Here is a 27723-nt window from a genome sequence, read left to right as displayed (position 1 = left end):
AAAGCTCTGCTTCCTGTAACTGAAGCCCACCTCCTACCTTTCATCGCCTCCCAACTATACCATCAGATTATGAAGTTATCAAGGGGTTCGCCCATTGATTAGGTCGGTTCCCTCACGGTCTATCTATAATAACACCTATATGAGAGGTGTTTCCAGTCAAGGTGACAAGATTCATCATGAAATGGAGCTTCTGCCCAAAGAGGCACCTGTCCTTGCCAGGCAAAAGTTGACGTCGTCTGGCTTTTCCTAAGTAGCTGTCTGGGAAGGAATGTTCCCTTTACTGTCGTGGAGGTTCCAATTCCCTCTTTGGTGCCTGATATTTTGTGCTCAACCTTCTAGGTGACAGAATAAATCTTGTGATTATTCTCTCCCTCAGCCTGGCCTTTGCTGCAGGCAGTCATGGTAGCATGAATAGGTGTGTAGGGGTCTGGACCACAGCAGGTGAGGAAAGCCAGGCTACCCATAAGCCTCCATTGTCCCCCAGCCTGGGCACACTCCCAGCCTCGCCCGCCTGCAGCCTATCATGAGGAGGCTTCTTGCCAGGGTCTGGCAGCAGCTTTTCACTTCTGTGTATCTCCTAGCTGTCCGTATATTCTGTTCTTCGACGACGAAGGTGGAACCACCAATGACCAGAAGGGCTACATAGTGCACAGGTGGAGCTGGACGTCCAAGACAGAGACTTTGCTCTCCCTGGAGTACAAGGTAAGGCAGGCAGCACCGCCATGGTGGCGGCCGACCGAGCCTGCCTGGCATGACAGGCCGAGTGCAGTTGTTGAGAAGCTATGGCAACTATTGGCTGCCATACCAACCTTCCGTGACACCGTCCCAGAACTCATTTTTATCATTGTTGTATTTTTACTGTAAAAATTCCTTTTATTTTTATAAAGCAATAGCTATAGCAGTTGATAGCTTTATTTTTTTTTTTTTGTATTTGTTTTTCTGCTTATATGGTGCTGAGGAATCGAACCCAGGGCCTCATGCATTCAAGGCAAGCACTCTACCACTAAGTCACCTTCCCAGCCCCTTAATAGCTTTATTTTTAAAGGCTATTCATAACAATAATAAAAGTTAGCAACTTTTTTTTTCTTTTGTGCCAGTGCTGGGACTTGAACTGAGGGTCTTAGGCTCTTGTTCATCTTTCTTGCTCACATCTGGTCCTCTACCACTTGAGCCATGCCTTCAGCCCAGCATTTTGCTGGATCACTGCAGATAATGTCTCACAAGACTTTTTTGCCTGAGCTTGTTCAGGTTTCAGTCTCGTGGGTAATTTTAGGATTACAGTCATAGGTACCAGGTTTTTTTTTCTTTTGAAACAGAGACTTACAAGGTAGTGCAGGCTGGCCTCAGACTCAGAATCCTCCTACCTCTGCCTCCCAAGTGCTGAGGTAAGCACAGGCTGAGGCATGTGCTACTATGTCTGGCTATTTAGCAATGCATTCCAGGGCACTGTTATATTCCTTAGAGCTGCACGACAGAAGGTCTGTGCAGTAGGTATGGTCTGGTCTGGCATGGACCACAGTCTTTCTGTTTATACTTCCTGAAGTGGCGAGGATGATAACAGTTGTGTGCCACCATGCCAAGCTTTGTTGAGATGAGTCTTGTGAACATTTCCATCTGGTCTGGCCTACCACCATGATCCTGGAGCTGAAGTGACAGGTATACACCACTGTGCCCAGTTATGGGTGAGGATGGCGGTTGGGAGAGTCCTGAGAACTTCTTGCCTGGGAAGGCCTTGAACCAGGACCCTCCTGATCTCAGTCCCTCGAGTAGCTAGGAATACACAGCATGAGTCATCATTGGCCCAGCTCCTTCATTTCTTGAAATTCAGATCTTCTGGCAACAAATGCTACTTTTTTGTTTTTGTTTTTGTCAGTCATGGGGCTTGAACCCAGGGCCTGGATGCTGTCCCTAACCTTTCCACTTTTATTTTATTTGGGGTTTACTGGTGTTTTTTTTTAATTTTTGATAAAGGCTCTCATGTTGCTCAGGCTAGTTTCAAACTCATGATTCCCCCTCTCTTCAGCTTCCTGAGGGCTGAGATTACAGACATGTACTACTTGCTGAGCTGAATTTCATTTTTTTTTTTTAATTTTCCTGGTCATGGGGCTTGAACTCTGGGTTTAGGCACTTTTGTGCTCAAGGCTAATGCTCTACCATTTGACCCATAGTTCCACTTCTGGCTTTTTTGTTTGTTTGTTTTTTGTAGTTTAGTGGAGATGAGTCTCACAGACTTTACTGCCTGGGCTGTGTTTTAAACCACAGTTCTCAGCCTCTTGAGTGGCTAGGATTACAGGTGTGAGCCACCAGTGCCTGGCTTACTGAACTTTTTGAATCTGCATATTTATGTACTTTTATTTCACCAAATTATGAAGACCATCATCTTTAGAAAAAAAGTAATTCTCTCTCCTGTTCTGTGACTCCAATTATATTTATTTCAGACCTTTACTCAGGACCTTATTTTAAAGGTCCTTTTAGATTTGTTATTTTGTGTTGTGGTTGTGTGGTTCAAATTACTTTCTCTTTATTATTCAGATTGGATACTTGGACAATTTGCCTAGCTCTGTCTTCAAGTTCATGTACTTTTCTCCTGTCATCTTCATTCTTGTAAGCTTTTTTATCAGCCTTGGAGATTGAACTTAGAGCCTCACACTTGCTAGGCAAAATTACAACTTGAGTCATTCTGCCAGTCCTTTTTTGCATTAGCTGTTTTCAAGATAGGGGCTCACTTTATGTCCAGGCCAGCCTGGACTGGTCCTGTGTGTGCTTCCCAGTCACTGGGATATGCCCCTGAATCCAGCCGTTGTGCTGCTCCTGAGACTGGGGTGACAGGTACACACCACCCTGGCCAGCTGTTGGTCAAGATGGAGTTTTGTGAACTTTTTTTTTTAAGCGGGGGTGGGGGGGGCGGGGGGGGGGTGTTGGCTCAGACCACAATCCCCCGATCTCTGCCTCTCAAGTAGGTAGGATTACAGTTTGAGCCACTTTTTAAATTGCATGCTTTCATATCTAGACTTTCTTGTTCTTATTTTTATACTTTATATCTTTCTGGCAAGATTTTGCAATTCATCACAAGTGTATTTTCACTTCACTGAATCTAATTGAATTAGCTGCCTTAAAGTCCTAGTCTAGAAATGCCACTGGTTCCTCCCCATGAGTCATTATGGGCTGGAGGTTGGCATTGTAGATGTCATGCGCAAGTTCTGTTGTCTTCCTTCCAGAGATTTGATGCTCATGTTGTAATGGGCAGAGAACTTGGTTGTACTTGGAGGCCATATACTTTTTTTGTCTCATCTATAGTTGGATGGCAGCTCACATCTCAGTTTTGATTTGTCCAGGTGTAGTTGGTGGAGTTTGGGCTGGTGCTATGGCCTGCCTGCCAGCTAGAAGCATGAAGCACACTAACCCAGGCTGGTCCTCTCAGAAGTGTTAGCTTCTTTTCAAAATCTTCCTGGTTTTGTTCCCTCTTCACAGCCTTTGGATAGTTGGTTTTATTTTTGTATGTTTCAAGCTTGTTATTATCTGTGAGAGGGTGAGCTGGTTAGGAGCTGGCTCAGCTATATGGAAGTGAAAGCAGAGGGTTAGGTTTGGGGCTGAGGGCTGGAAGTTCAGCCCAGCCTCAGTATGGCAGCTTAACAGACATGGAGAAGCCAATGAATAGACAAATGGAGAGGAACCATAACTGAGTTCATAGAGCACCTGCCTTTTTCCCCGGGGAAAAGGAAGAATCAGCACCAGGAAGCAGATCATAAAGAACAGCTAAGCCCTGGTGTTCATGGTGTCTAGTCCATGGAGTATGCACAGTACTCTTAGAGAGGGCTTTGTTCTCACCTGCATGCTCAATGAGCTAATAGGTTTTCCTGTAATCTACCAATTGGCAAATGGCAGCACTGGGACTTGAAGCCTGTCCTGTTGCAAAGCTTGAGCTTGCGACTGCGTCTCTTCCCCATGTCTCTAGAAGGAGAGCAGAGTGGGTTGATTTTCTCTTGAGTCAAGTATGGAGATATCAGAAGACTTGGCAAGTTTGTGGTTCTCTGTCTTTGGGGTGCTGGGGGAGGCACAGTGCCTGGGTGGCAGAATGCAAGAAAGAGACTTGGTGGTGAGAAAATGGGGTGCTAGCTTCCAGGCCAACAGCTGGAACAGGAAGGGAACAGAAGACCAAAGCAGACTGGAACTCTTCTGCTTTCTCCCTGCAAGTGGAGTTCCAGCATCAGAACCTGAGAAAGCTCACAGATGTTCAGCCCCCCAGTGCGAGGGGTTGGGTAGGGGTTCTCTGAGTGCTGCTGCTTCTTCCGTAGATGAACGAGCAAATGAAGCTCACAGTTCTGGGACAGGACTCCATCATGGTTACCTTCACCTGCATGAATGAGACGGTGACACTCACTCTATCGGCCAAAAACTGTCCCCACAGCACCACCCACGATAAACGGGTAAGATCCCCTAAGATTCCCGGGCAGCCTCTTTCTATGTCAGCCCTTGCTCCCTCCCCCACAGGCAAGGCCCTACCCCCTTCTCTGCCGCCGCCTTGTCCCTGTTGTTAATTCGGTCAGTGGTATGCAGTAGAACCCAGTGTGGACTGGACTGGCTTAAGCACAAAGAGAATAGGTTGGTAGAGTAAACCAAGAAGCTGTTGATGTGCAGCTTCAGATAACAAGATCCAGGCCTGCATGTGGCCGCACTGGATGAAAGCATTCTGCTTTCTCAGATTTATTCTCACTTCCCTTCATGATGGTAACAGGAAGGCCAGGAGTATCTCTGGGCTCCTTTTTCCCAGCTCCAGTGTCCCCCCAGTACTACAGAAGAAGTGTAGCATTGTGCCTGGCTTGCACAAGTTCTGGGGTCATCCCAGCACTAGAGAGGGGGGAAAAAAAAAGAAAACAATACAAAGAAGAAAAAGTGCCCACATCAGCACTCTGATGGGCTCTCCAGCTGCGTGTGGCCGACACATTCCATGAACAGGTATATGTTGCTGCAGCTAGACTTGAATTTCCCACTCATCCTGGGGCCCCGGCATGAGATCAGCCCCAAATGAGCCAGCTCCTGAAGTGATGAGGGCACCCACCCAAGAGGAGGAGAAATGGTGCTGGCCAGAGTAATTGCTCTCCACCATGCCTTTCCCTCCCCAGGTGTCTCTCTGACTCTTTCCCTGCCGTGACTGGCTTCCTTCCAGCACTCCTTCCTTTAACAGTCTCCTCTGCCGAACTGGGAATCTATAGGATTTCTTCTACTGCTTACTGAAGAGCTGCTTCAGATTACATATGATTAGGCCTTACTGTCCGTGAGGGATTCTGTTCTAGCAGCTCCCACAGATAGCAAAATCTGAAAGATGTTCAAGTCCCTTCTATAAAATGATGTAGTGTTTGCATATAACCTGCACATACTCTCTTGTGGACTTTAAATCATCCTCTGCATTGCTTATAGTACCTACTACAATGCAATGTAAATAATTGCTGTACTACATTATTCAGGGAACAATGCGAAAAAAATCTGTACAAACTCAGTGTAGATGCAGTAAATTATTACTGAAAATATTGGATTCATGATTGCTTAAATCGAAGGATGCAGAACCTGACAGAAAGGCTAATTTCTTTCCTGGTGTTTGTTGGGTAAATGTTAAAGTCCAGGTCTTCCATTCAACATCTTGGAGAGAGATGGAAAGCGTGAAGAAAATATTATCTCTGAACCTTGAATCCAAGAGGCAATAAGACTGCAGTCACCAAGGACTCCTTTTGATGGGCAGGGCTACTAAGTGATACTTTGGATTGGCTTCTAGTAGCAGGAGCAGGCACAGTCTCCTGTTTCCCAGTTTCCCCAGAGCCAGTCCCAGTTCACACCTGTCTACCTGGAGGAATAATAAATAAAACTGTTTACATCTCAAAACTGCCTTGAATTGGGTGCCAGTGGCTCACGCCTATAATCTGGCTACTCAGAAGGCTGAGATCTGAGGATCCATGTTCAAAGCCAGCTGGGGCAAGAAAGTCCATGGGACTTATCTCTAACTAACTAGCAAAAACAAAAGCCAAAAAAAGCCAAAAATGGAGGTGTGGCTCAAGTGGTAGCACATAAGTCTTGAGCGAAAAAGCTATGAGACAGTGCCCAGGCCCTGAGGTCAAGCCCCAGTTCTGAGGGCTCATAAGCTATGGGGACATTTGTCACTGTATACAGCAAGCTCATGAACTCTCAAAGCTGACAGAGCAAGGGACAGCCAGCCATCCTCCCTCAAGGCACACAGGGACACAGTGCACACGGGCTCTGGCTGGAGATGGAGGTTATCTCAAGAAAGCACAGAAAATACCTATGATTCCTTTTTTGATGGCTAATGAGAAAGAAGAATCTCACAGACTTCACTGCCCAGGCCACCTTTGAATTTCAATCCTCGGATCTTAGGCTTCTGAGTGATCATACACTTTATTTAGTGAGAAAAATAATACCTTGTTAGGATCAATTGCCCATCTACGAGTTTTAAATGTCACTGCTCACCAGCTGGACCAGGCTGGAGAGAGGGCAGTTTTCAGAAGGGGACCCTCACAAAGGGTGGCTGGACGGAGCAGGGCTGTAACGCTATTGCAAACAACACAGTGGCTCAGAGGGCACATCTGTCTTGGGGCATGCAGCACAGTTAAACAGATACAGATGACAGGAGTGGATGCAGAGTGGAGGAGACTGCTTGCCAGTCAAGTGCTGAGGGGACAACCTCATCTATTTGAGAATGCACAGTGTATATGACAGTGTACGTCACAACAGAAATACCATGATTTCCTGTGAGCAGCAGGATTTCCAAATGTTGCAGTAGCTACCTGGCTAAGTATCTCAGGATATTTTGACACGAACTCCCGACGCTCAGACAGTTGGCCCATCTTAGATTCTTTGTCTGGGAGAGCTACAGGAACAATACAATCCGCTGCGTGTTAGGGCTAGCTAGATCTATGCTAGGAAGGGATCTTAGGGCCTTGTGCCAGGCCCTTCCCTGGGTAAGCTTCTGTGTGTCATCTCTATGGCAGTGAGTGCAGTCTGTCCAAGCTTAGCAGGCTCCCATTCTAGGCATTCAGAATTTATTCAGCTCTACCCTATGTGAGTTTATCTGGGGCTTGGTTCTGCAAAAAACGTGTGGCTACCTAGGAAGGCTGGGGCTGGGGGCAGGGTGGCGTTCTGCCTTGTAGCCTCTGTCATCGGGAAGCTGGTTAAATGGTTTTTCCCCAGATGCCCATCATCCCAGAAAGAGCCACCCATCATGGTGACAGGCAGAATGGCAGTCCCAGCTTTTACAGCCCCGAGGCCTCAATCATGGCAACACTTTGGAAGCAAGGCAATGCTCCGATCTAAATGCTTTATTAGCCCAGAGTGCTGCCTCAGATCCTTTTTGGAAGCAGGCTGGGTATAAATTACGAAAATAAAATAAAATAAAATTAGCCAGAAGCAGCAGCTAGTACCAACACTTGCTGAAGAATGGTTGAGGCTTTGCTATTAATTGGGGCATCCTTTATAGAATTCTTACCTTCAGAGGAAAGAACAGGGGAGCCAACTTCCCTTTCCCAGAAAGCTGTCCACTGCTTCCCTTCCTCTGTCCACCCCACGCTTTCATTACACGTAAGATGTTTCTGGAGCATTTCCATTGTGTTAGGTGAGAGAGCTAGACAGCATAGATCCATCCTGAGGGAGCTGACCAAATTTAGGGATAAAGAAAGTAACCATGAAGTTGACCCTGGGCAGACAGACAGGGGTGGATGCTCAGCGGAGAGCCAGGCGCCTTTGGCTGGGGAAAGTAGGGAAAGCTTCCTGGAGGAAAAGGTCAGATCCAACTCTTAAGGAATCCGAGCCTGTTTTTGTAGAGTCTCTGAGATGCCCTGGTTGTTGAGAGCAGACATTAGCCCAGGTTGCCCAGGAACCAGGGTCTGTGATAGAGATAGGTGTGCAGAGATTTACCTGGGGGCAGCTGGGAATGGCTCTTTGTGGATCTGGGTGGAGGGAGAGGCTGAATGGCAAGGCTTCCAAAGCAGAAGCCTCCCCTGTCCCACAGGGAGCCTAGAATCAGATTGGGGAGTCCAGGTTCCAGGGGAGAGGCCCTGGCCTTTGTGAACCTTGATGCACTAGCCTTGTCCAACGGCCATTTCTCAGCTGTGATCTGTCAGCAACCAGTACTCTGGGGTGAAAGGAGTTCTGGGGGGCTGTAGTCTGGCCTTCACAACAGAAGGAAATGGGCCTCAAACACTCTGGATGGGCTTTTGTCCATCCTGTTACTCGTGAATGCAAAGCATCTGCACGACCACCAAGGAGACCCCTGCGCTCAGTCCCTGCCTTCTGGGAGTTGCAGTGTCAGGACAGATTGAAGCGCACGTAGTTACTTGGTAAAGTGCCCATTTCTGTCTTGCACATCTGCATAGAGACACGTCAGGAATCAAAGCAAGGGACAGTGCTATCCAACAGCTCAGGAAACTTTCCATTCTGAAGACATTGGAGCCAGGTCTGGGCCCGTCTCTAGCAAGTCACCGCGTGGAGAGGGACAGAGAGGGGGCAGCATCCCTCAAGCCAGAGCGGGTCCTGATGAGAAGGCAAATGGGTTCTCCAAGGGCCGATGACCTCTGCCCCCAACTTTCCCTCCAGATGACCCGCAGAATCACTGTCATGGATGAGAAAATACTGAAGATGAACCGAGCTCTTGCTGATATAAAAAAGCGGTTTCAGAAGACAATGACTCAGTTCATGAACGCTGTCCTGGTGGTAGCAGGTAAGGGGTGGGCAGGGATGGAGACCTGTTCCAGGTCTTCCTGAGTCCTGGGTAGCCTGCATCAAGTCTAGCCTTGTCACCACCCACCCCTCTGGGCTTGCAGGAGGAAGTGGCAGGCTCCCCCCACACTAGATGGGGCCTCTGGGCCAAGGCCCTGCATTGGGAATGGTGAACGGCTGACTCCAGTCTCCACGTTCTCCCCCTACGCCTTCATGTCTCTGCGTAGCCTCGTTGTCTTTTTGTATTCGTCCTGACCCTTTGCTTCATCTCTGGACAGCCACCTCCCTCGTCCACAGCTCTCTCTCCCGTAGGGAAGATCTCAGAAGGAAAATTGCGGGTACCTCCCTAGGCTGTCCCTGTAAGCACGGAGCGTGGGTGGCCTTAGGACCCTTCCACACGTGTGCACCGACCAAGGGACTCCTAACCCAGTACTCCTGCACCTCAGTCCAGGCTGCAGCCCTCCAAGGAGCTGCGCTCCATGTCCCCTTCCCCCAGGTGCTCCATGCCCCTCTGCCCCCAGGAGCTTGCTCTTCATATTCCTCTGCCTACCAGAGCCTGTGCTCCGTGTTCCCCTCCCCATGCAGTGTGTGCTGCATGCCACACACGCGCTAGCCCTGTACCTCACGCCGCTATAGTCCCCATCACTCCCCCCAGGGACGGCACCAGGCCTGGGCATTTATCCTTGTCTCTAGACATGTGGCTCAACCATCCTTCCTAGGCACATTCTGTGACTTCCCTAGCAGTTGAGTCGCACCCTACTCCAGGCTCCCTCTGCTCCCTGTACTGATCTAACCACCTAGCACGGGGAGTCTGTCCTCCCATCCTGCCTGCTCCCCGCTAGTGGTTCTCAGACGCAGGGAGGCCTGGCTCAGTCCATCTGCGTACGCCTAGCACCTGCACTCACACTGCTTGCTAAGGGAATGAAGGAATGAGAGATCCCTGGCCTCAGAAACGTCTCCATAAAGAAACACAACCCCACAAAGAAAGCAGAGGACCTGGACTTCACCCGGAAGTCGTGGGGAACTGCACTTTCATAGGAAGGGAAACACGCAAGCCGGCAGGGCCTCATGGGCCTAGCTTTGCAGTTGGGTGCTGTGGAGAACACAAAGCTGAGCGAAATGTAGTCCCCACTGGGAAAGGAAGGTTGAAGCTGGGTCTTGGAGAAAGTATAAAAATGAGATTTTTTTTCATTCTTCCATTTAGCCAGCACTTTCTGATCTCTGACTGTATGAAGCTGGGGCAGGGGGCTTGGTGCAGATGGAGGCCAGGCAAGAAGGATCAGTGGGAAGAGCGGGAGTGGGCTCCGATGGTCCGATGGGGGCCCATGAGTTGGTACAGACGTAGCCCAGCTGTGGAGGAAAGTGACACATCTCTGTTAACAGGTCTATTCACCATCACATACCCAACCCCAAAGGAAGATATCGACCTGAGTTGGGCCAGGATGAGATCTGGAACGTATTCTGAGCGAGCTTCCAAGCTAAGTATAAATGGAGAAATCCCCTTCCGATCCCAGTCAGCCCGCCAAGAGTCCGGAGTCGAGGACTCTCCAAAGGAAGAGCCTCCAGCGCCTTCTACCTCTACCACCACTGCCCGGAAGAAGATCGTCAAAAGGCAGGCCAAGAGCACAGCCACACACAGGTTGGCTTAATCCTTTATTTATTTCTTCCATAGTTCCCGTGCTATGCTAAGTTGAAAAGACGGGACAGGCAACAGGCAGATAGCACAGGGGTAGTGAGACCCCCTTTTAGAGCTCAAGTTCTAGGCACGGGAAAGAGATGAGTTTTACACAGACTAGAGAAGTAATTTTAGATAGTGATCCCAGGGGTAGGATGAAAAAATGCCAGAGCAACGTGTCGTGGCAGGGGGTTGGTTGCCGGCCACCGCCAGCCTTGCTGGAGTCATTGGTACATAACAGAATAAGTACTCAAATACAGAATGTAGAATTGTTTCCCTGGCCTCAGCCCTTTAAGTTTCTGTATCATTTTAGAATAAGCCTTCAATATTTTAAAAAAAAAATGTCCCGGGATTCCCATGGGATTGTGAATGTCCCAGTGACACTGGGATGGCTCAGTCCATGAGCATGGGATAGCCAGTCTTTCTCTGTTTGTATGTCCCAGTGACACTGGGATGGCTCAGTCCATGAGCATGGGATAGCCAGTCTTTCTCTGTTTGTATGTCTTCTCACTAGGTTTCCGCTATAGCATTTAATATTTTTGGTGGTATCATAGATGATATGTTTAACATGATTTCTCTATTTGTGGCTGATACATAGGAAAGCAATTGGTTCTACCTTCCATTTACATTTATTTTTGATTTGTAGTCAAGTTTTAACAAGTGCATAGAGTTGTATAACCAGCAGCCCTGCAGTGGCGTAACAGTTTTATCAACCCCTCCCCTCCAAGGGGAAAAGGCTATTCTCTTACATTACCTGGGTGCCAGGCCCTTCACTTTCATTCTCTAATAGCTGCTGGTGTATTCTCTGAAGCTATAGTTTTACATTCCACAAGATGTCATGTAAGTGAAAGGTATTATGTACAGCATTTAAATCTAACTTCTTTCACTCAGGACAGGAAAGTGCATCCATACATTTTTGCATGTATTACTAGTTCTTTTTAATTTTATTTTGCTTTTTGGTGGTCCTGGGTTTGAACACAGAGTCTCATGCTTGCTACACACACACACACGCACACACACACACACGCACACGCACACACACGCACACACAAACACACGCGCGCACACACACGCACGCACACGTGCACACACACGCACACACACACACACACACACACCTTTGCCTTTTGCTCCCTAGCACTGCTCGCTGTGTGTCTTGCATACTTTATTGTTATCAGTGCCTTTATGTAACTCACTAGAACACAAGTACTGGGAAATTGTATATTTGGAGTGTTTTACTGAGTGGAGTGAAATAGGAGCACTTGGCAAATTGTAAATGTTCCCTTGGGATTTAATAAGCATGTAAGCACCTGCTATGTACCAAACACTACACTGGTTGGGCCTAGAGGGGAATAAAGCACATGCCATGGTTTTATTTTTTCTCATTAGTACATCCTTGCATAATGCTTAGTACATTGCAGCACCCACAGCAATTGGAGTGTACGGTGCCCTGGTTAAGTCTGTAACAACACTGTGGAATAGGCAGGGTTTAAGCATTCCCATCAGAAGGCTCCCACTGAGGACATAGACTGTCCCACGTTTACACAGGCAAATGACTTTTTGCCTGGACTGGCTTTGAACCATAATTCTCCAGAAGTCTGCCTCCTGAGTAGCTAGGATTACAGGCATAAGACATTGCACCTAGCTTTAGCTAGAGTGATTTGACAAGTTTCCAAGCCAGAAAACTCAGTGTGAGGATGGCTCTCTGTTGGGGACTCCAGCAATGCTTTCGGCCAATACAACTATGTATTAGCCTTCTGTCCATAGGTCAGTCAGAGGTGAGGGATGAGGTTATTCTTAGGTCTTTTCCAAACATGGTTCCCAACCTGGCCTCTTGATATGGTTTTCAAGACAGTAGTGACCTAATGTGACTGGTGCTCCGGCTGGCTTCCTCAATGGGTCACGCGTGGAGGGGAGGCCAGGGAAGGATGTGCAGGATCCACGAGGAAGTGTACAGTGAACCCCAGGGGGCTCGGACAGTGTTGGTGGCAAAGGAGGCAGGGCCGGTTCTGGATCTGTCCAATGTGGAGGACAGGCTTGCGGAGAGCGTGGAAGCAACTGTGGAATGGAGAAAGGACTGAGAACGAAGCGTCAGCTGCCCTGAGGCTCAGGGAGGTGAGGGACCCCTCCCCGGCTGAGCCGCACACGGCACTGTGCATCTGTCCCCGGAGCAGGGGGCCGGGAGCTTGCAACCTCGGCTGTGCTCTTCCTTAGGGACAAGGCCAGGAAGCTGCCCAGCCCCATGTGGTGGGCGGCCTCGCCCTACGACTGCCCGCTGGTGCTGCGGAAGCTCATATGCAAGGAGGACATCCGCGCCGGCTGCAAGTGTATGGTGAAGGCACCGCTGGTGTCCGACCTGGAGCTGGAGCGCTTCCTGTCCGCACCCCGAAACCCCAGCCAAGTGCTGGTGTTTGGGATCCTCTCCAGCCAGAACCCCACCAGCTCCGCCCAGCTCCAGTGGCTGCTGGACACACTGTACAGCCATCAGCAGCAGGGCCGTGCCTCCCCCTGCATCCAGGTGGGTCCTGTGCCCAGTGAGAGTTCCGACGGGCTGGAGGGAGGGCCCGGGCGAGCAGGGCCGCCCATCCACCGAGACGCCAGCCTCGCTCGGCTCCTTTCCTCCCCTGGGCCTTGGCGCGCGCACTCCCTTCTGTCAGCCAAGTTTCATCTCTCTGCCCCTCATCCTCCTGCACGGTGTCACAGCAGGCCAGGTGCTTCCTGGGACCCTCGAGTCAAAGCCAAGGCACTGTGGTCTTTTTTTTCCTCCAGAGCGCTTGCCACGGTGTGTGACTATCACCGGTGTGGATATGTAGACAGGGACAGTATCTCCCCCAAGGTCCTCAGGGTCCAGGCCCTCACTGCCTTCCCCCCAGTGCATTCTGGGACTCCTCATCTTTCCCCACAGTATTTGCACATGTGGAAGGCCGACTAAGGTGGAGGCCATGTGGTCATGGGAACTGGGAGTTCACACGTGATGTGTCCCACGCTGGCCTTCCCTTCCTGCCTACTGGAGCCATTGTCTTTGAGTCATGTCTCCTCTGCTGGTACAGAGTTGTGAGTCTGCATGTGTGCCCCGGGGAGGGTCTTCATGGATCCTGTCCCCCAGGACCCCTGCCCACCCTCTGGCCTGCGCTCCAGCTGATGCCCGGAGCTCAGCACCAGAGCCCTTCTGCCAGACACCAGGAGCCCTTTGACTGCCTTTCTGCAGGAGAGCAGAACACTGCCACCGACTTCCGATGTAGTTTCCCTCAGTGAATGCTTGTTGCGAACCTACTTTGCCCATCCACAGACAGACAGACATGGTGCCTGCCCTCAGCTTAGAGCTGGCTTGGCTCCTCTGGATGCTGGTCATTGTCAGTCAGCAGGCATGCTCAGGTGCCCCAAGCCGGTCCTCACCATGTGACTGTGGGTGGGACCTGAAGATCGAAATGGATTTCACAGAGACCTGCTTTCCACCATTGCTTAAGCAGAACCATCTCCTAATGCTCTTCTTCACTGATCGCTGCATTTCCTGTGTGGTTCTGGGTTTCACATTTTAAACTGCAGGCTGTAACATCTAGAATTAAAAGACAGGTAGAGCCAGAAAGAGCTCACTGAAAGACAGCTCACTGGCTGTATGGTGGGTCTGTAGCTCTCAGGAAGAAGGGAAGTCTACTTTTGGTGTGGGTCCTGGCACTGGGTGTGACCCTCGGGGGCCACCAGCTCCCTCATTACTCTCTCCCAGTGCCGGCACGACCCCTACCGTCTGCTGCGGTACGACCTGGACAACCCCCTGCACAAGGAGCAGTCCCTGCTGGTGAAGAAGTATGCCGTGGTGCAGGGGATGGTTCTGGTGAGCTGGGTCCGGAGAGGGCGGAGCTGCGGGAGGCCCCCAGGAATCCTGGGGGGGGGGGGCGCAGATTCTCCCCACTCAGCCTGCGGCTCTGGGAGCAACACAACAGGGGACCCGGGACCCGGCATGGCAAGGTCCTGAGAGATGGAGGGATCTGCTGGTACTGAGTCCAGGGAATTAAATTGCCTTTGTCTGTCGTCTTTAAGTTACTTGACACATAACCACTGTTCCCCACTTACACGGAACTTACTGACTATTGGAGACGCATGAATTAGAAAATAACGGCCCCCTCTCACCACCAGAGTGTCTCACTGTTCACCAGTGAGTTTTGCTGTTGTGGGCACCTGCTAGGGCCGCGATCATCTAGCATTGGTGTCTGGCCATCCCAGCCCCTCTTGATGTCTGAGTGGCACAGACTGGTAGAAAGAGAGCCCTGCCTCAGGGTTATCTACCATCCGGAGAGGCAGGCTGCAGACAGCCCGGGGCAGGGGTTGGGGGCAGGGGGTATCCTGAGATTAGGGAGGACACTTCTGTCAGCCCCAGGTCTGGGGGGAGGAGGGGCCTGGGGAGGGGGCGTATGTGTGCAGCGACACCTGAGCAGGGGTCTGAGAAGCTGGAGGAGGCCCGTCACCAAAGGCCCACAGCCCAGCCCAGCCCTGCAAGGCGCGAAGCCTGAACCCGATCCTCTCGTCAGCCCTGCTGCTCTGCCGAGCCCTGCACGGCTCTTACCCTTCCTTCCTGTCTGGCCGCAGATGTTCGCCACGGGGAAGCTCCTGTTCGGGGGCTGTGTTCTGAATGGATACGGCTTCAGCAAGCAGAATCTGCTGAAACAGATCCTGCGGGCTCAACAGGACTGCAAGATGGGCTACTTCCTGCCAGACGACTACAAGTTCAGGTACCTGGGAGGTGTGGAGGATGAGTGGGAAGGGAGGAGAAGGAACGGAGGCCGGTGGCTGTGGGGGGAACTGGGGTGCGGAACAGATGGGGGTGAGCAGAGAAGGGACGCGCAGCCTCTACCTTGGGCCCACGTGCCCAAGGTAGCTGAGGACACAAGTTTGGGAAAAGGCCTGTCTTAGAGAAAAGAGTGACGTCAGGAAATCACGAAGACAGGTTTGGTGGGCAGGCCTCGCTGTACCCCTTCAGCCAGGCAACATCACCTGCCTGGCCCCTTACCCGGCTCAGCTCCAGGGTAAGAGAAAGGACTGGGGAAGTCTCTTGCCCCCAAATCCCAGGCAGCCTAGAGCCCAGGAGGAGCCCAGTCCTCATACATTCCCCAAGGCTGCCTTAGAGGGGGAGTAGTAGGTTCCAGAAGGCTCAGCAGTGTGGTGCCTTGGAGAACTTGATGGGTCAGGGGTCCCAAGAGGAGGGTCGGAGACCCTGCTCCGCTCTGTTTCTGCTAGATGGCATCGGACTCCTTTGGCCAGCCTCCCGACCCTCAGGGCCTCATTAACCCTAGACAGGGCTGCCAGGGTCCCCAGGGTGTGTGCTCGAGAGCTCTGTGAAAGGGCGGCAGGGATGGCGTGTGTGCGCGCGCGCGCACACACACACGTCAGGATTGCACACGCCACTGTGCGCCACCTGATGCCGGCTTCCCTGCCCAGAGCCCCGCCTAGCCTGCTCCCCTCACCGCACCCGCCCTCTGGCTGTCCTCCAGGGCTGGACAGCAGCCTTCCCGGGCCTCGCCTCCTCACAGGGCCTCCCTCCTCACAGGGCCTCCGCGGGGCCCTGTCTGTGGGTGGCACTGATTTGTGGGGCGCAAGCAGGGCAAATGGAAGCCATTTGGTATCCCTCCCTTTCCTCAGATTCCTAAGATGCGCGCAGCGGCCCGGACTTGACCAGTCACTTCTTAATCTCATTTGTTTCCCCACACGCACCTCTCTGCAGCGCTCGGGCCTCACACTTGCCAGGCAGGCACTCTACCACTTGAGTACATCTCTGTTGCTTTTGCTCTCGTTATTTTTCAGGCAGGGTCTCCTGCATGAAAACTTCGGACCACTATCCTCTATATAGCCTCTAGCATAGCGTGAGAGCCATCACATCCAGCTTTCTGTTGAGATGAGGTCTCGAGGGCCCCTCCCCCTCTCCAGGCTGTGCTGGAGTCTTAGGCTTGGTCATCTCTGCTTTCCCAGCCGGTACAGGTGTGACGCCCCACGCTGGCCCATGGTTCCTTTTTAGAAATAGGAGAGTGAAGAGTGAGCCCTACCTGCCCCGGTCCACTGTGCCCAGCCATCCCATCTTTGACGTAGACGCAAGCCCCCGACCCTGTGTTGTGCCCATCTCCCCGGCGGTCGGCACACGCCTCCCAATAGGCTGAGCTTCATCAGGCCAGGTGCTGTAGGTGTTTCGTGGGCATGGCCACGCAGCCGGGCGGCAAGTGAAATGCCAGCCCTGTCTCTGTTGAGCAAGGCCCTCCCTGCTGCACTGCACTGGGCTGCCGGCGCCTTTGTCCCCGAGTGGCCTGTCCCTGCAGCTGCTGTGCTGCTCAAAACCTCCTGGAACTGGGCAGCTCGTACAGGGAGTTGGAGAACAAGGTCTCCTCCTATCTGTGGGTTGTGGAGGCTGGAGATCTGAGGCCCAGGTGCAGGCTGGGCCCCTCCCCCTGCGGTCACACTGAGGCCACCTCCGCTGATGGTGGTTCCCTGGGTGCTTGAGAGGCTGATTGAGAGGCTGACACCAGTGAGTGGGGGCCCGCCCTGTTCCAGCCTGTCTCAGCTAACTGGGCCTGCAGTGCCTTTGCAATACGGTCACATTTTAGGGTCTTGGGGCTAGGAACTCTGGCCCACTTTGCATGATGCCATTCTTCCACCTTGTCTGCTTTCTGGCTCATTATGGGACCCTGCCCCTGTGGGCGTTGCCTGTGCCCAGTGCCAACTGTGTGGTGTACCCCCACCTTCACAGAAGCTGGGGAAGTGATGTCTGCATTCCCCCTCCCTGGGGTCCCCAGGGCGGTCAGCTTCTCCCGCACAAGCCTCAGGAGGAGAAGCACTGGTACCGGTCACTGGAAGAGCTGGATCCTGAAAGGGGCAGCGAGGAGCCCAGGCTGCGCGGCCTCGGACCCTCTAAGCGCTGCCCTCCCATCCCGCCCCCTCCTCAGCGTCACCACCTCCCTCTCCATTCTGGAGAGCTCTGACTTAGCCAAGAGAGCCATGTCCGAAGACCTGGAAGGAAGCTTCTCCTCAGCCCTGGGCGAGAAGGTGGAGGAAACCCCGGCTGACAAGTAAGCATCCACCCTGACCACCTCGTATAGGCCACGTCTGTCACCCAGTGCAGCTCAGCCTCTGACAGGGGCCTGCTTTATCAGCTTGCGTCCTTGGACGTCAGGACTGCACCTAGAGCTGCCGGCAGTTCCGGGTGGAAGGACACAGCCGTTGGGAACGGTGGAGACCCGAGCGCCCTCCTAGCATAAGCCCTGTCTCCTGCAGGAGTCATACCAGGATGTGGGAGAGGGGGAGGACAGAATCAGGTTCTGCAGAATCGCGTTGCCGGGAAGATAGAGAGGCAGGTAGAACGGCACGGACACCAGTCGGGTGTCAGTGGCTCGCGCCTGTCATCCTAGCTACTCAGGAGGCTGAGATCTGAGGATCGCAGTTCAAAGCCAGCCTGGGCAGGAGAGGCCGTGAGACTCTTATCTCCAATGAATCACTCTAAAAATGGGAAGTGGCGCTGTGGCCCAAGTGGTAGAGCGCTAGCTTTGAGCTGAAGAGCTGAGGGACAGCGCCCAGGCCGAGTTCAAGCCCCACGACCAAGAGAAATAAAAAAGTCATGGATGCACAAACGGTGCCTTCCAGTTTGGAGCAGCCCAAGGCCCAGCCTCACCAGTGCCAGGGAAGGCCACCCCCACCCCCACACACAGCCAGGCCAGGGCTCCCAGCCCCTCTCCACCACAGCCCCTTCCCATTTTCCTGTGTAGGTTGAAACCCCCTGAAATAGAGGTGCAACCTGCCAGCAAGCAGCGGAGGGGCAGTAAGAAGACTAGCACCTTCAAGAAGCAGGGCTCGAAGAAGTGACGGCCTGGCCCAGCCCCACCTCCTCTAATAAACTCTCGTACCTCCAGGTCTGGGTGAGGCCCGGGTGGGTAGACTCTTAGAAGAACAGAGGCCCCAAGGGCCTAGTTCCCAGCTGAGTCCTGGAGGACGTGGTGTTCTCCCGTTAGGTAGGTAGAGAGCCTGAGACTCTCATGCCCAAGAAGCAAAGGTGCCATGGAAAGAGGCCCAGACCCACTGTGTTCTGGCCTAGGTGGGAGGGAGGATGAGGGAGACGGAGAGGAGAGGTGGAGACACATTAGTAGCAGAGTCAAGGTGAGGGATGGAGAGAGAAGGCTGGGGGGGGGTGGCAAAGACGAGGCAGAACTGGAGAAGAGGAGCACGGACGGGACTAGAGTGCGTAGCCACGGGAAGCGGCAGCAGGGTCCTCTGGGCACCCCAGTCCAGCCCGCCCCCTCGGCAGGCTCCCTGCAGCACCAGGACCTGGGACAGCCAGGCCATCTGGGACAGTCTATCTTCTTGTCCAGCCTCAGAGGGCTGAGCCTCACACCAGCCCTCAGCCGGCGGCTCACGCTTGAGCCTCTGGGCTCCTGAGACATGTTTTCTAGGAGTGAGGGCTCCAGAGTCCCAGAAGAGAGTTGAGGCCCTGACCGCCGGGCAGCCTCTGGGGAGCATTTTACCTGTCACGGTTGTGCGCACTCTGTCACACGCGCTTTTACTACTGACTTTTTCTTTTTGAGATTTAGTTTTTTCCTTTGTATCAATCAGAGAGATTTGCTTAAATTAGATAATTGTGCTAGAAATGGATAGGAAATAGCCTGCTGTGTTCTCCAAGACGCACGCGTTGACAGTCAGGGCCTTGATGTTCGGGGACTTCGGGGCTCTGACCGCTCTCCCCCCTCCTCCTCCACACTGGGACCTCTGAGCACAGGAAGGGGACACTGCAAGACAAGCCGCAGGCCCTGGCAGCGCCTGGCACAGGGGATCAGAGCGGAGCAGGCCCGGGTCTGAGTGAGGCTGCTTAGCTCCAGGCCTGCGTGCCTGGCTGTGCTCCGTGTATGTGTGTGCTAAGAGTGTCTGTGACTTCAGACATGTGCACTGGGGACACAGGCCTCCTGGGAAGGGGGATGGAGAAGGGAGAGGTGTGCAAAGGGAAAGCGGACACTGCTAACCATGCGGAAGAGGTGCACAGATGCTCTGCGTGTAAGCAGGGACGCCTCCCCTGAGCTCACAGACCAGGGATGGCCGCTGCTGGCACTGCCTCACTGCTCCCTGGGGAGGAGAGGGGCCCTCTTCTCTATGGAAGCCTAGGAGGTGGACATGAGGTGTCACTCCTCAACAGTGTCTCCCACAAGCCAGGCACTGATGAGAAGCAGGAGATCCTCTCCATACCTTCAGCTGCAACTGTGTGTCCAGCTCGTCAGGCTGATGGCACACGGGTGACAATCAGGCCAGCCACCTCCAGGCCTAGCCCATGACAGCTAACCACCCGAAGCTCCTCCCTCTCACTGGACCACAGAGGCAGCAGCCCCTGAGCTCCTGGGGACTGGAGAGTCTGGGCCCCAGAAGCCGCCTGTCCGCTCCACACCCGGCAGCTTGGGGAGGAAGTGCTGGCAGGTGCAGCAGCGTCTGCCTGGGCTGCAAGAGGCCCAGACTCTGTCCCCAGCACTTGCACACAACCAGTGTGTAACTTTCCCCTCTGAGGATTGAACCCAGGCCCCTCATATGCTAAGCAGGTATTCTACTACCGAGCAATCCCAGCCCTAAAACCACCGCTTTGTATTGAACTGTTGCATATCAATTTCCTCTCTGACTTAAAATGGATACATTCCTAGGTTTAAAAAAAGCCAACAGTGATGCAAAAAGAAGTAAAGAGCTGTGAAAAAAATCTACAAATTTTAACAAATAGAAATGATAGTATTCACGGGCCCCCAATGCCCTCCAAAACCCAGTTGCTTCTAAAAATAGCAAATACTTCCCAGTTTACTAGACAAGGATTTGCACCAAGCTGCATTCAGCCCTGTGTTCTTTTTAGGGTAAGCTATGTCAAAGTGTAGCATAAAGACAGAGAGGTAAACTGTGCAAGATGCATGTCAATGAATGTTTACAAGATTATGTCACACACACACACACACGCACACACACACATGCACACACACACGCACACACACGCACACATGCACACACACGCACACACACACACATGCACACACACACACACACACGCACACGCACACACCTGACTCTCCCCATAGGTAGCTGGGTCTGTCTTGAGCTTTATTTAAGTGCAACCCTGTACTTGTTGCTCATGATAGTGCTGCTCAAAGCTCAGGCCTTGCTGGTGCCAGTCAACTGCTGTATTCCTGAGCCGTCCCCTCTGTGTGGCTCCTTTTATGTTCACTGTGCTCATTCTTGTGTGTGGGTGCAGCTCATCTGGTCTTACTTGTTTACAGAATTTTGCTGTACAGATGTAACTCAATGTATGTATCCGTCCAACTGTAGATGAACATGTGTTTTTCTGAACCTAGCAGATTTCAAAGTCAGATAAAAGACTGGAGAAAATTATAAGCCGAGTCTAATGGTGTATTTCTTAAAATAATATATCAGGTAAGGTTTATCCTAGCAATGCAAGTTGGTTCAACATCAGAAAAACAATGTTATTTTTTTTTATGTTAACGGACTAAAGAAGGAAAGTCCAATACCTTATTGGTGAAAAAAAATTCATCAGATAAAACCTCGGCAAACCAAAAATAGAAATATCCTTTCTTAGCAAATTTTATGTAACAGAAGCCTATAGCAAATACTATTGTCAATAGAGATACTTCAGATGCATTCCCTGAAAGATGAGAGAAAAGGAGCCCGGTACTTGGCTCAGGCCTATGATCCTAGCTACGTGGGAGGCTGAGACTGCAAGGATCCTGGTTTGGGGCCAGCCCAGACAAAAGTTCTTCAGATTCCTTTTCAACCCATAGCAGGGCACAGAGGCATGTGCCTGTCATTCCCGGTTCCATGGAAGACTGAAATGAGGGGGACTGCCGTCCTGGCCAGCCTGGGCAGGAAAGTCCACGCAGCTCCATCTCCAGCGGGGCTGAGGCGGTGCCACAGGCGGGTCGTGCCAGCAGCGATGAAAGCCTATAAACCCGGGGTGGTGCTCGCTCACACCTGCAGCCCTGGCTGGTGCTCACACCTGCAGCCCTGGCTGGTGCTCACACCTGCAGCCCTGCAGCTCAGGAGGCTGAGACCTGAAGGACCGAGGTTCGAAGCCCAGCCCCAGGCGGAAAACTCTGTGAGCTTCTAATTAGCAAGCCAAGCCAGACTGGAGGTGTGGTTCAAGCGGTAGAGTGCCAGATGTGAGCAAGAAAGTCCATGAGAGCTCAGAGCTCTGAGTTCAAGTCCGGGTGCTCCCCCTCCCAGCCACGCCCTGAGACTCGGCACGCAATGGGATAAATGGGATGTTCACAGGAGTAGCCTCCTGGGGTGTTCCACACATTAAATACATTGAGAAAGGACTCAGCTCATGCCCTGGGAGGAAGTACTCAATGATTACAGACCCCCCCATGCTGCCAACCTGCCCGCCAGCAGGGCTCACCCGCCAGCCAGCGGCCTCCAGGCTCCAGGTCCAGCAAGGGTTAAGGAGTTCGGCTGGAGCACAGCATCCCTGCCTATCTGTGAGCCATCTCCTGGGGGGGCGGGGAGCCTCGCCTTAGGAAATGAAAGCCCACCCCAGCCAGCCCAGGCAATCGCCGGCTGCATCCTAATGACTTCTCTGCCAGGGAGGTGGGGGTGAGCTTCCCCTCCCACCTCCCTCTTCTCTGGGCTCACTCACTTTTCCAGGTCTGGGGACCCCTGAGCTGTCACCCAGCTGTCAACTGGCATGTGGGAGAGAGATTGGGTCCTTCGGCTGCTGGTCCTGTGAGTTTGGAGGGACTGGGGTTGGAAGCTGGGGTTTGGGCGGGTCCTGAGGGAGGATGGGGTTAGCAGCAGCAGGTAGGGATGCTCGGCCTGTGCACCCCAGACTCTTAGTACCTCCTGCCGTGGATCTGCGGGCTTGTACCCCTAATGCACGGTGAAATCCATTTGGTGGGTGTGGTCCCCCTCCCGAGAGAGTTGAATTGGGATAGACAATAAGGTACATTGCACGTCTTAGGATGACATGCCTGACTTCAGTCACCCATGCTCCAGGAGCTTGAGAACGCAGGTCCTGGGGTACACCCACCCAAGCCTCAGTTTCCCTGCCTGCCACAGGGAGAAGAGCACCCCCATGGCTGCACTGAGGTACGGGAGCAGGGCATGCGGCTGGGGAGACACTGGGCCACAGCAAGCTTTATGTGGAGGGATTTCTGCCTTCCTGGGAGAACTGTAAAAGCCTGAATGCCAGTGGACTCAGGGGCTGTTACAGACAAGAGTTTGGGGCAAAGCCGCGGTCAGGGAGATTCCTTTTAGCATCTCAGGAGGGAGGGGCCTGAAGAGCTGAGGATGTTGAGAACCTCCAGAAATCGTTCGTTCTACCGTGTATGGCAGGAGTGGAACTGATCTGCAGAAACGGGTCCAATGTCTACCTCTGCCTCAAGCATTCGCCACCTCGTTTTCAATGGTAAAGCAAATCCAGGAGTGAGAGGAGTCTGCCCATGACCCCACAGCCTTCCTGCAGTGGACAGGATGGAACCCAGGTATCCACGCTCCGGGGACAACCCCACTGCCACAGGACCCTGCCCGGAGCTGGAAGCCAGCTAGCTGTTCTCTGCCTACCACGCCCCTCCTTCCCCCCACCTCCATCATCCTCTCCCGCCTCCTCTCTGTTCTTCCAAGCATGCTTGGCTCTATCAACCCCAGGGCCTTTGCACAGCTCTTCTCTTCCTGAGAGAGGTAAAGCTCATGTTACCAGACAATTAGATTGTTGCATTAGGGATGAGTTATCAGAGGCCCTAGGATGGATGCTCTCGTAATCCCTAACAACCCAGGAACATTTGTGGGGCAGACACCATCCTCACCAGGCCCTGGCCGGGTCTTTCCCTTAGGATTTCAGAGGAGGACATTGGCTGAGGGAGCCAGCCACTTGATAGACACCCCCGTTAGTCAGAAGCTAAGCCTGGCTGTGCATTCCTCTCTCTCCACCACACCTTGGCCTTCTCTCCTCCCAGCTGTCTCCTGGAACACCCACTGTGGGGCATGGAGTCCCCCGGGCAGCTTCCTTTACAGATGGAGAAATGGAGGCGCAGAACAGAGCACCTGGCCAGGCCGGGCAGCCCCTTGCCTCGGCGCCCCCCCCCCCCCAGCCAGACGTTGGCGGGAGCACATCCCTAGTTCCTCCCTCCCCTTCTAAGATGGATGTTCGTTACGTGGTGGGCTTGAGGCTGTGGTTTAAATCCCCCTCCCCTCAAGGAAATGAGAATAACTGAAAAGGAGCTAAAAGGTCACCTTGACGGGAGCAGGTACTGCTATAGTCAGGAACTCCAAAATTCTTAAGGATGGGGAGACAGGGCCAGGGAAGCAAAGGCAGAGACAGGTGGCCATGTCGGTGAGGACTGGGTATTTGCTGGTCTGGGATCTGCAGGGCTTCTTGGGGTGGGGTGAGGAGGCGGGGGAGAGACGCCACGGAAGTGAGTGCCACTTACCTGTCTTCCCTCTTTCCTAACTTGCATCTCCATAGGTCTGCGTGGATGCTCAGGGGGCCTCTGAGGCCCCGCCTCCCAGCAACTGTGCATCAGTCTCTGGGAAGGACTCGGATTGGCTGCTCCCCAGGTCAGTCAGTCGCCGTTGCCAGGGAAACTAGAACTTGGGCCAGGCAGGGACAAGTGACTGCCACGTGGAGGGAAGGGGAGGAGCAGGAGCATCAGCTGCCTATCCCTCGGCATCATCTCTCTTTCCAGCCTCAGTTTCCTCATCTGTAGACATGAGATTAGGGGCCAAGGAAGTGGAGGAGTCCTGAAGTCCTCCATCATCCTCCCAAGTCTGCAGAGATGGTCTGAGGATGGCCTCACCCAGTCAGAAGAACCACCTGTGACTCCCTTGGTCTCCAGACTAACGGACTTTTTTTTGGGGGGGGGGGTCCAAGATCAGGACTCAAACTCAGTATCTGACACTTTTGCTTGCTGGCTGGCATTCTACCCCCGAGCCACGCCTACCTACAACCCCAAAGGGATTGCAGTAGATTCTTGTTTTCAGATTGCACTAAGAGCTGGTCCCACAGGCCTGCCTTCACTCAGCTGAGCGTCCCTCCCAGCAGAGGCCCTCCTCCTCTCCACTTTGCTTTCTTGATTGATGTTACAGTCCAAGCGGCTCTGGGGCCACTGCAAAGTCAAGCAGGAGGCCCAGGGACCCCCATGCTCCCTGTCTTCCTCCAGCTTTCCCCCTCATCCTGTTCACCTCTAGACTGGTGCGTTTACCCGGCTGATACTCAGCCGCACCCCCTTCCTGCCCCACCGGACCCTCCCCATCCCAGTCCACTGGGGGGCGCTGTGCCCACGCCAGCATCTGCACATGCTCTTTCCCTCCCACAGAGCAGCTGGTCTGCCTTCCAGGGCTTGGCTGGTCCCCCATACACCGCCCTCCTCCCCTCTTAGCCCTTCTGTGTCATGGAGATCAGAACCATCTCGGGTTTACAGATGAGGAGAGCGGAGAGGCCAGCCCAAGTGCCCGGGGAGCAAGCAGCTGATGCGGGACACAGACAGTGAAAGCCCCCCGGGGGCACAAGGAGCGGGGTGAGTGGGGACACACAGCATATGCTTCTTCCGGACCGTGGGGTGGGGGAGCTGAGCCACGAGGCCAGGCCAGCCCTGCTGCAGCCCAGCCCGTTCCAAGCAGAAGTCAAGTTCCCGAACACTGGCGACTTTCCTTCCTGCTTCATGCACATACCAGGAGCCTGACTGTGGGCGGAGGGTGACAGCACAAAAGCTGCTGTTCCTGACAGGGAGGAGAAGGCTCTTCTGTGGGGGTGGGAGTTTCTCCATCATAATAAAGCAGCCCGGTGGCTCACGCCTGTCATCCTAGCCACTCAGGAGGCTGAGTTCTGAGGATCCCAACTCAAGGCCACCTGGGGCAGAAACGTCTGTGCAACTCTCTCGCCTTAACCAGGAGATGTGGAGGTGAGGCTCCAGGGACAGCCTGGAGCAGCAAAAGCTGCTAAGCCAGAGTGTGAGGCCCGAGTTCAAGTCCCAGTGCCGGCACAAAATAACATCAACAGTAATCATCTCGACCCTGTGTGCGCTGTACCAGGCGCGTTCTAAGCATGTTACACTTACTCCTAGCGGCCCAGAGGTGGAGTGCTTCCTCATTCCTCTTAAGCACAGAGAGCCCAGAAGACTTGTAAGGTCACACCGTAGGGCTGGAAGTTAAGCCCAGAGAACTTAGCCCTACTGTGTCCAGAGCCACAGAGCAGGCCCACGTGGACCGAGGGGCCAAGGCTGCGGTACCTGAGACCAGCTCCTCCCCACCAGCCTGGCTCACGGCTGCACACATAGCGCCTTGGTGGCACCCGCCGATCACTGGGCATCCTCAGCCCTTGCCGGTGGTCCTGGTCAGCGTCTGTGCTGACTGGGTCACGCGTGGTCCCTGGCAGCTTCTTGGCAGCTCTCTGACCTCTGGCTGCAGAGCCGCAGCTCCCCACCTCTGCCGTCGGTGGGGTGAGCCTGGCCCTTGTAAATTTAGCCGCAGGAAAAAGCAGTTTGTGTAGGCCTGGGACGTGGACACAATCAGCAACAGGAAAAAGCCATCGGAGGGCAGTGCTCCTGCAGGCATTGTTCCTGCCCGAGGAGCAGGGGCTGCGGCCCGCTGAGCCTGCAGCTACGTCAGGACAACACAATGTGGGTGTCTGAGGGCCGTGTGCCAGGAAGAAAAATACTGGAAATTCCCTGTGTCCCAGCCACAGCAATGGATGGAAGCGTGGACGGGCCTGTTGTTGAAAATCAACAGCAGGGGAGAGGTCGGGTCTCTGCCTGCCTGGCCTGGCGGGCTGGCGGGGTGGGGACCTCCAGGAGCAGGAGGAAGTCTCAACGATATTTTGAGATATTTTCAGTCTGGAGTGATACTGGTTGATTTTCCAAAACAAAACAACCTTCTGCTGGCGGGGGAGGGCTGCCCAGGGGTGGGGCCCGGCAGACACAGAAGCTGACCCAGTTGGAGAGCTCAGTGCTCCAGAATGCGGGCCCACGGCCCCTCGAAGCTCTGGGAGGCCTGGGGTCTCTGGTGGATTCAAAGGCCCTTCCAGACTTCACTCCAGTGGTCAAACTGCAGCCAAATACTGGGCTCCTCCACCCAGAGAGCCCGCAGAGTAGTCAAGCGGATCTGCTTGCTCACCTCTGCTGACAGGGCGCTCACTGCCCTGGATAGCTCAGCCCGTGTCTCTACAGCTGACTGGGAGAGAAAACAGCAAATGCGTGTGGAGGAAATACAGAGTGAGCCAAACACCCAAACTCCTGCCTGGCAGAGCTAACCTAGGGAGAAGACCCAGCGTTGGAATTACACAAGCACTTTTGAGCAGGGAAGAGGATGGGAGTGTGTGTGTGTGTGTGTGTGTGTGTGTGTGTGTGTGTGTCAGGGGGAGGGGGTACAATCCTAGAAAAAAATGGTTGAGAAATGTCTCCACACTCTCAGCTGGGACCCTCCTTCCTGGTCCCCTTGATGTGCCTCAGGAGTCTGGAACTGCCTGCCTTGCCCAGAAACCCAGTGTTTAAGCCCTCTCTCTCTCTCTCTCTCTCTCTCTCTCTCTCTCTCTCTCTCTCTCTCTCTCTCTCAATGCCCCAAGGCCCTTTTAGCTGTTTCAAGGCCCATCTGCCGCTGTCACCTGCTCCTGACCGCTCCAGCCTCTGAATGGTCTGCCTAACCCCACGGCTCCAAGATTCTGCAGCCGCCAGACCCCAGAGCTAGAAGGGACATTTCCTCCTGTGGCATTCTGTCCACAAAGCTGGCCTCGCACACAGGTACACCCCATATTCTCAACCCACCAAGAGCGCCTGAAAGTTGATAAGAAATGCAGAATGAAGATAAAGAAAGAGACATGGGTAATGAATACAATTAGGCATCTCCACAGACACAGAGAGATGCAGATAGCCAATAAACAAATGAAAAGGTGCCCAGCCTCTCCGTCGGCAGCTGTGGAAATGCAAATCAAAAGAACAATGAAATGCCATTTCTCTCCCATCAGATTGGAGAAAATATTAAATATTGATGACATCCAGTGGCAGGTTAGACACCACGGTAGTGGGGGTGGGCAGGGAGTGCTGTCATCCGCTGGGAAGGAAATCTGGAAGTTGAAAAGGCGCACAGCCTTTGATCCTGAAATTCCACTTTGGGTAAGTAACCCTGGAACACTATCTGTAGACACCAAAAGTGGTATGCACGTGATGCGTGTTGAAAAGACAAGAATGCACAAAATGTGGATCCTTAAGGCAGCAGGCCAGTGAATTGTGGGCCATTTAGTCTAGGTCATCTCTGCACGGACTTTTATATGTCCAGTAGTAAGTGCTTGTCCCTGGCAGCACTAGTATTTGAACAGTACATTTGTTATGCGGGCT

General features: G+C 53.2%; 1 protein-coding gene across 1 annotated transcript in view; it reads left to right on the top strand.

Moving 5' to 3' along the window:
- CUNH3orf20 (chromosome unknown C3orf20 homolog) overlaps positions 1-18235 on the top strand; it is a 32310-nt gene extending 14075 nt beyond the window's left edge. Inside the window, exons 7-15 of the mRNA XM_042680165.1 lie at positions 582-702; positions 4296-4427; positions 8599-8722; positions 10105-10360; positions 12611-12914; positions 14121-14228; positions 14981-15123; positions 17323-17445; positions 18139-18235. Of these exons, the coding sequence (XP_042536099.1) occupies positions 582-702; positions 4296-4427; positions 8599-8722; positions 10105-10360; positions 12611-12914; positions 14121-14228; positions 14981-15123; positions 17323-17445; positions 18139-18235 (1408 nt within the window). The remainder of the gene's footprint in view (positions 1-581; positions 703-4295; positions 4428-8598; positions 8723-10104; positions 10361-12610; positions 12915-14120; positions 14229-14980; positions 15124-17322; positions 17446-18138) is intronic.
- Positions 18236-27723: the final 9488 nt, after the last annotated feature.

Source organism: Dipodomys spectabilis, unplaced genomic scaffold, assembly GCF_019054845.1.
Source record: "Dipodomys spectabilis isolate Male_0828 unplaced genomic scaffold, ASM1905484v1 ptg000054l, whole genome shotgun sequence".
Classification (NCBI taxonomy): domain Eukaryota; kingdom Metazoa; phylum Chordata; class Mammalia; order Rodentia; family Heteromyidae; genus Dipodomys; species Dipodomys spectabilis.
This window is presented reverse-complemented; position numbering and strand designations above follow the sequence as displayed.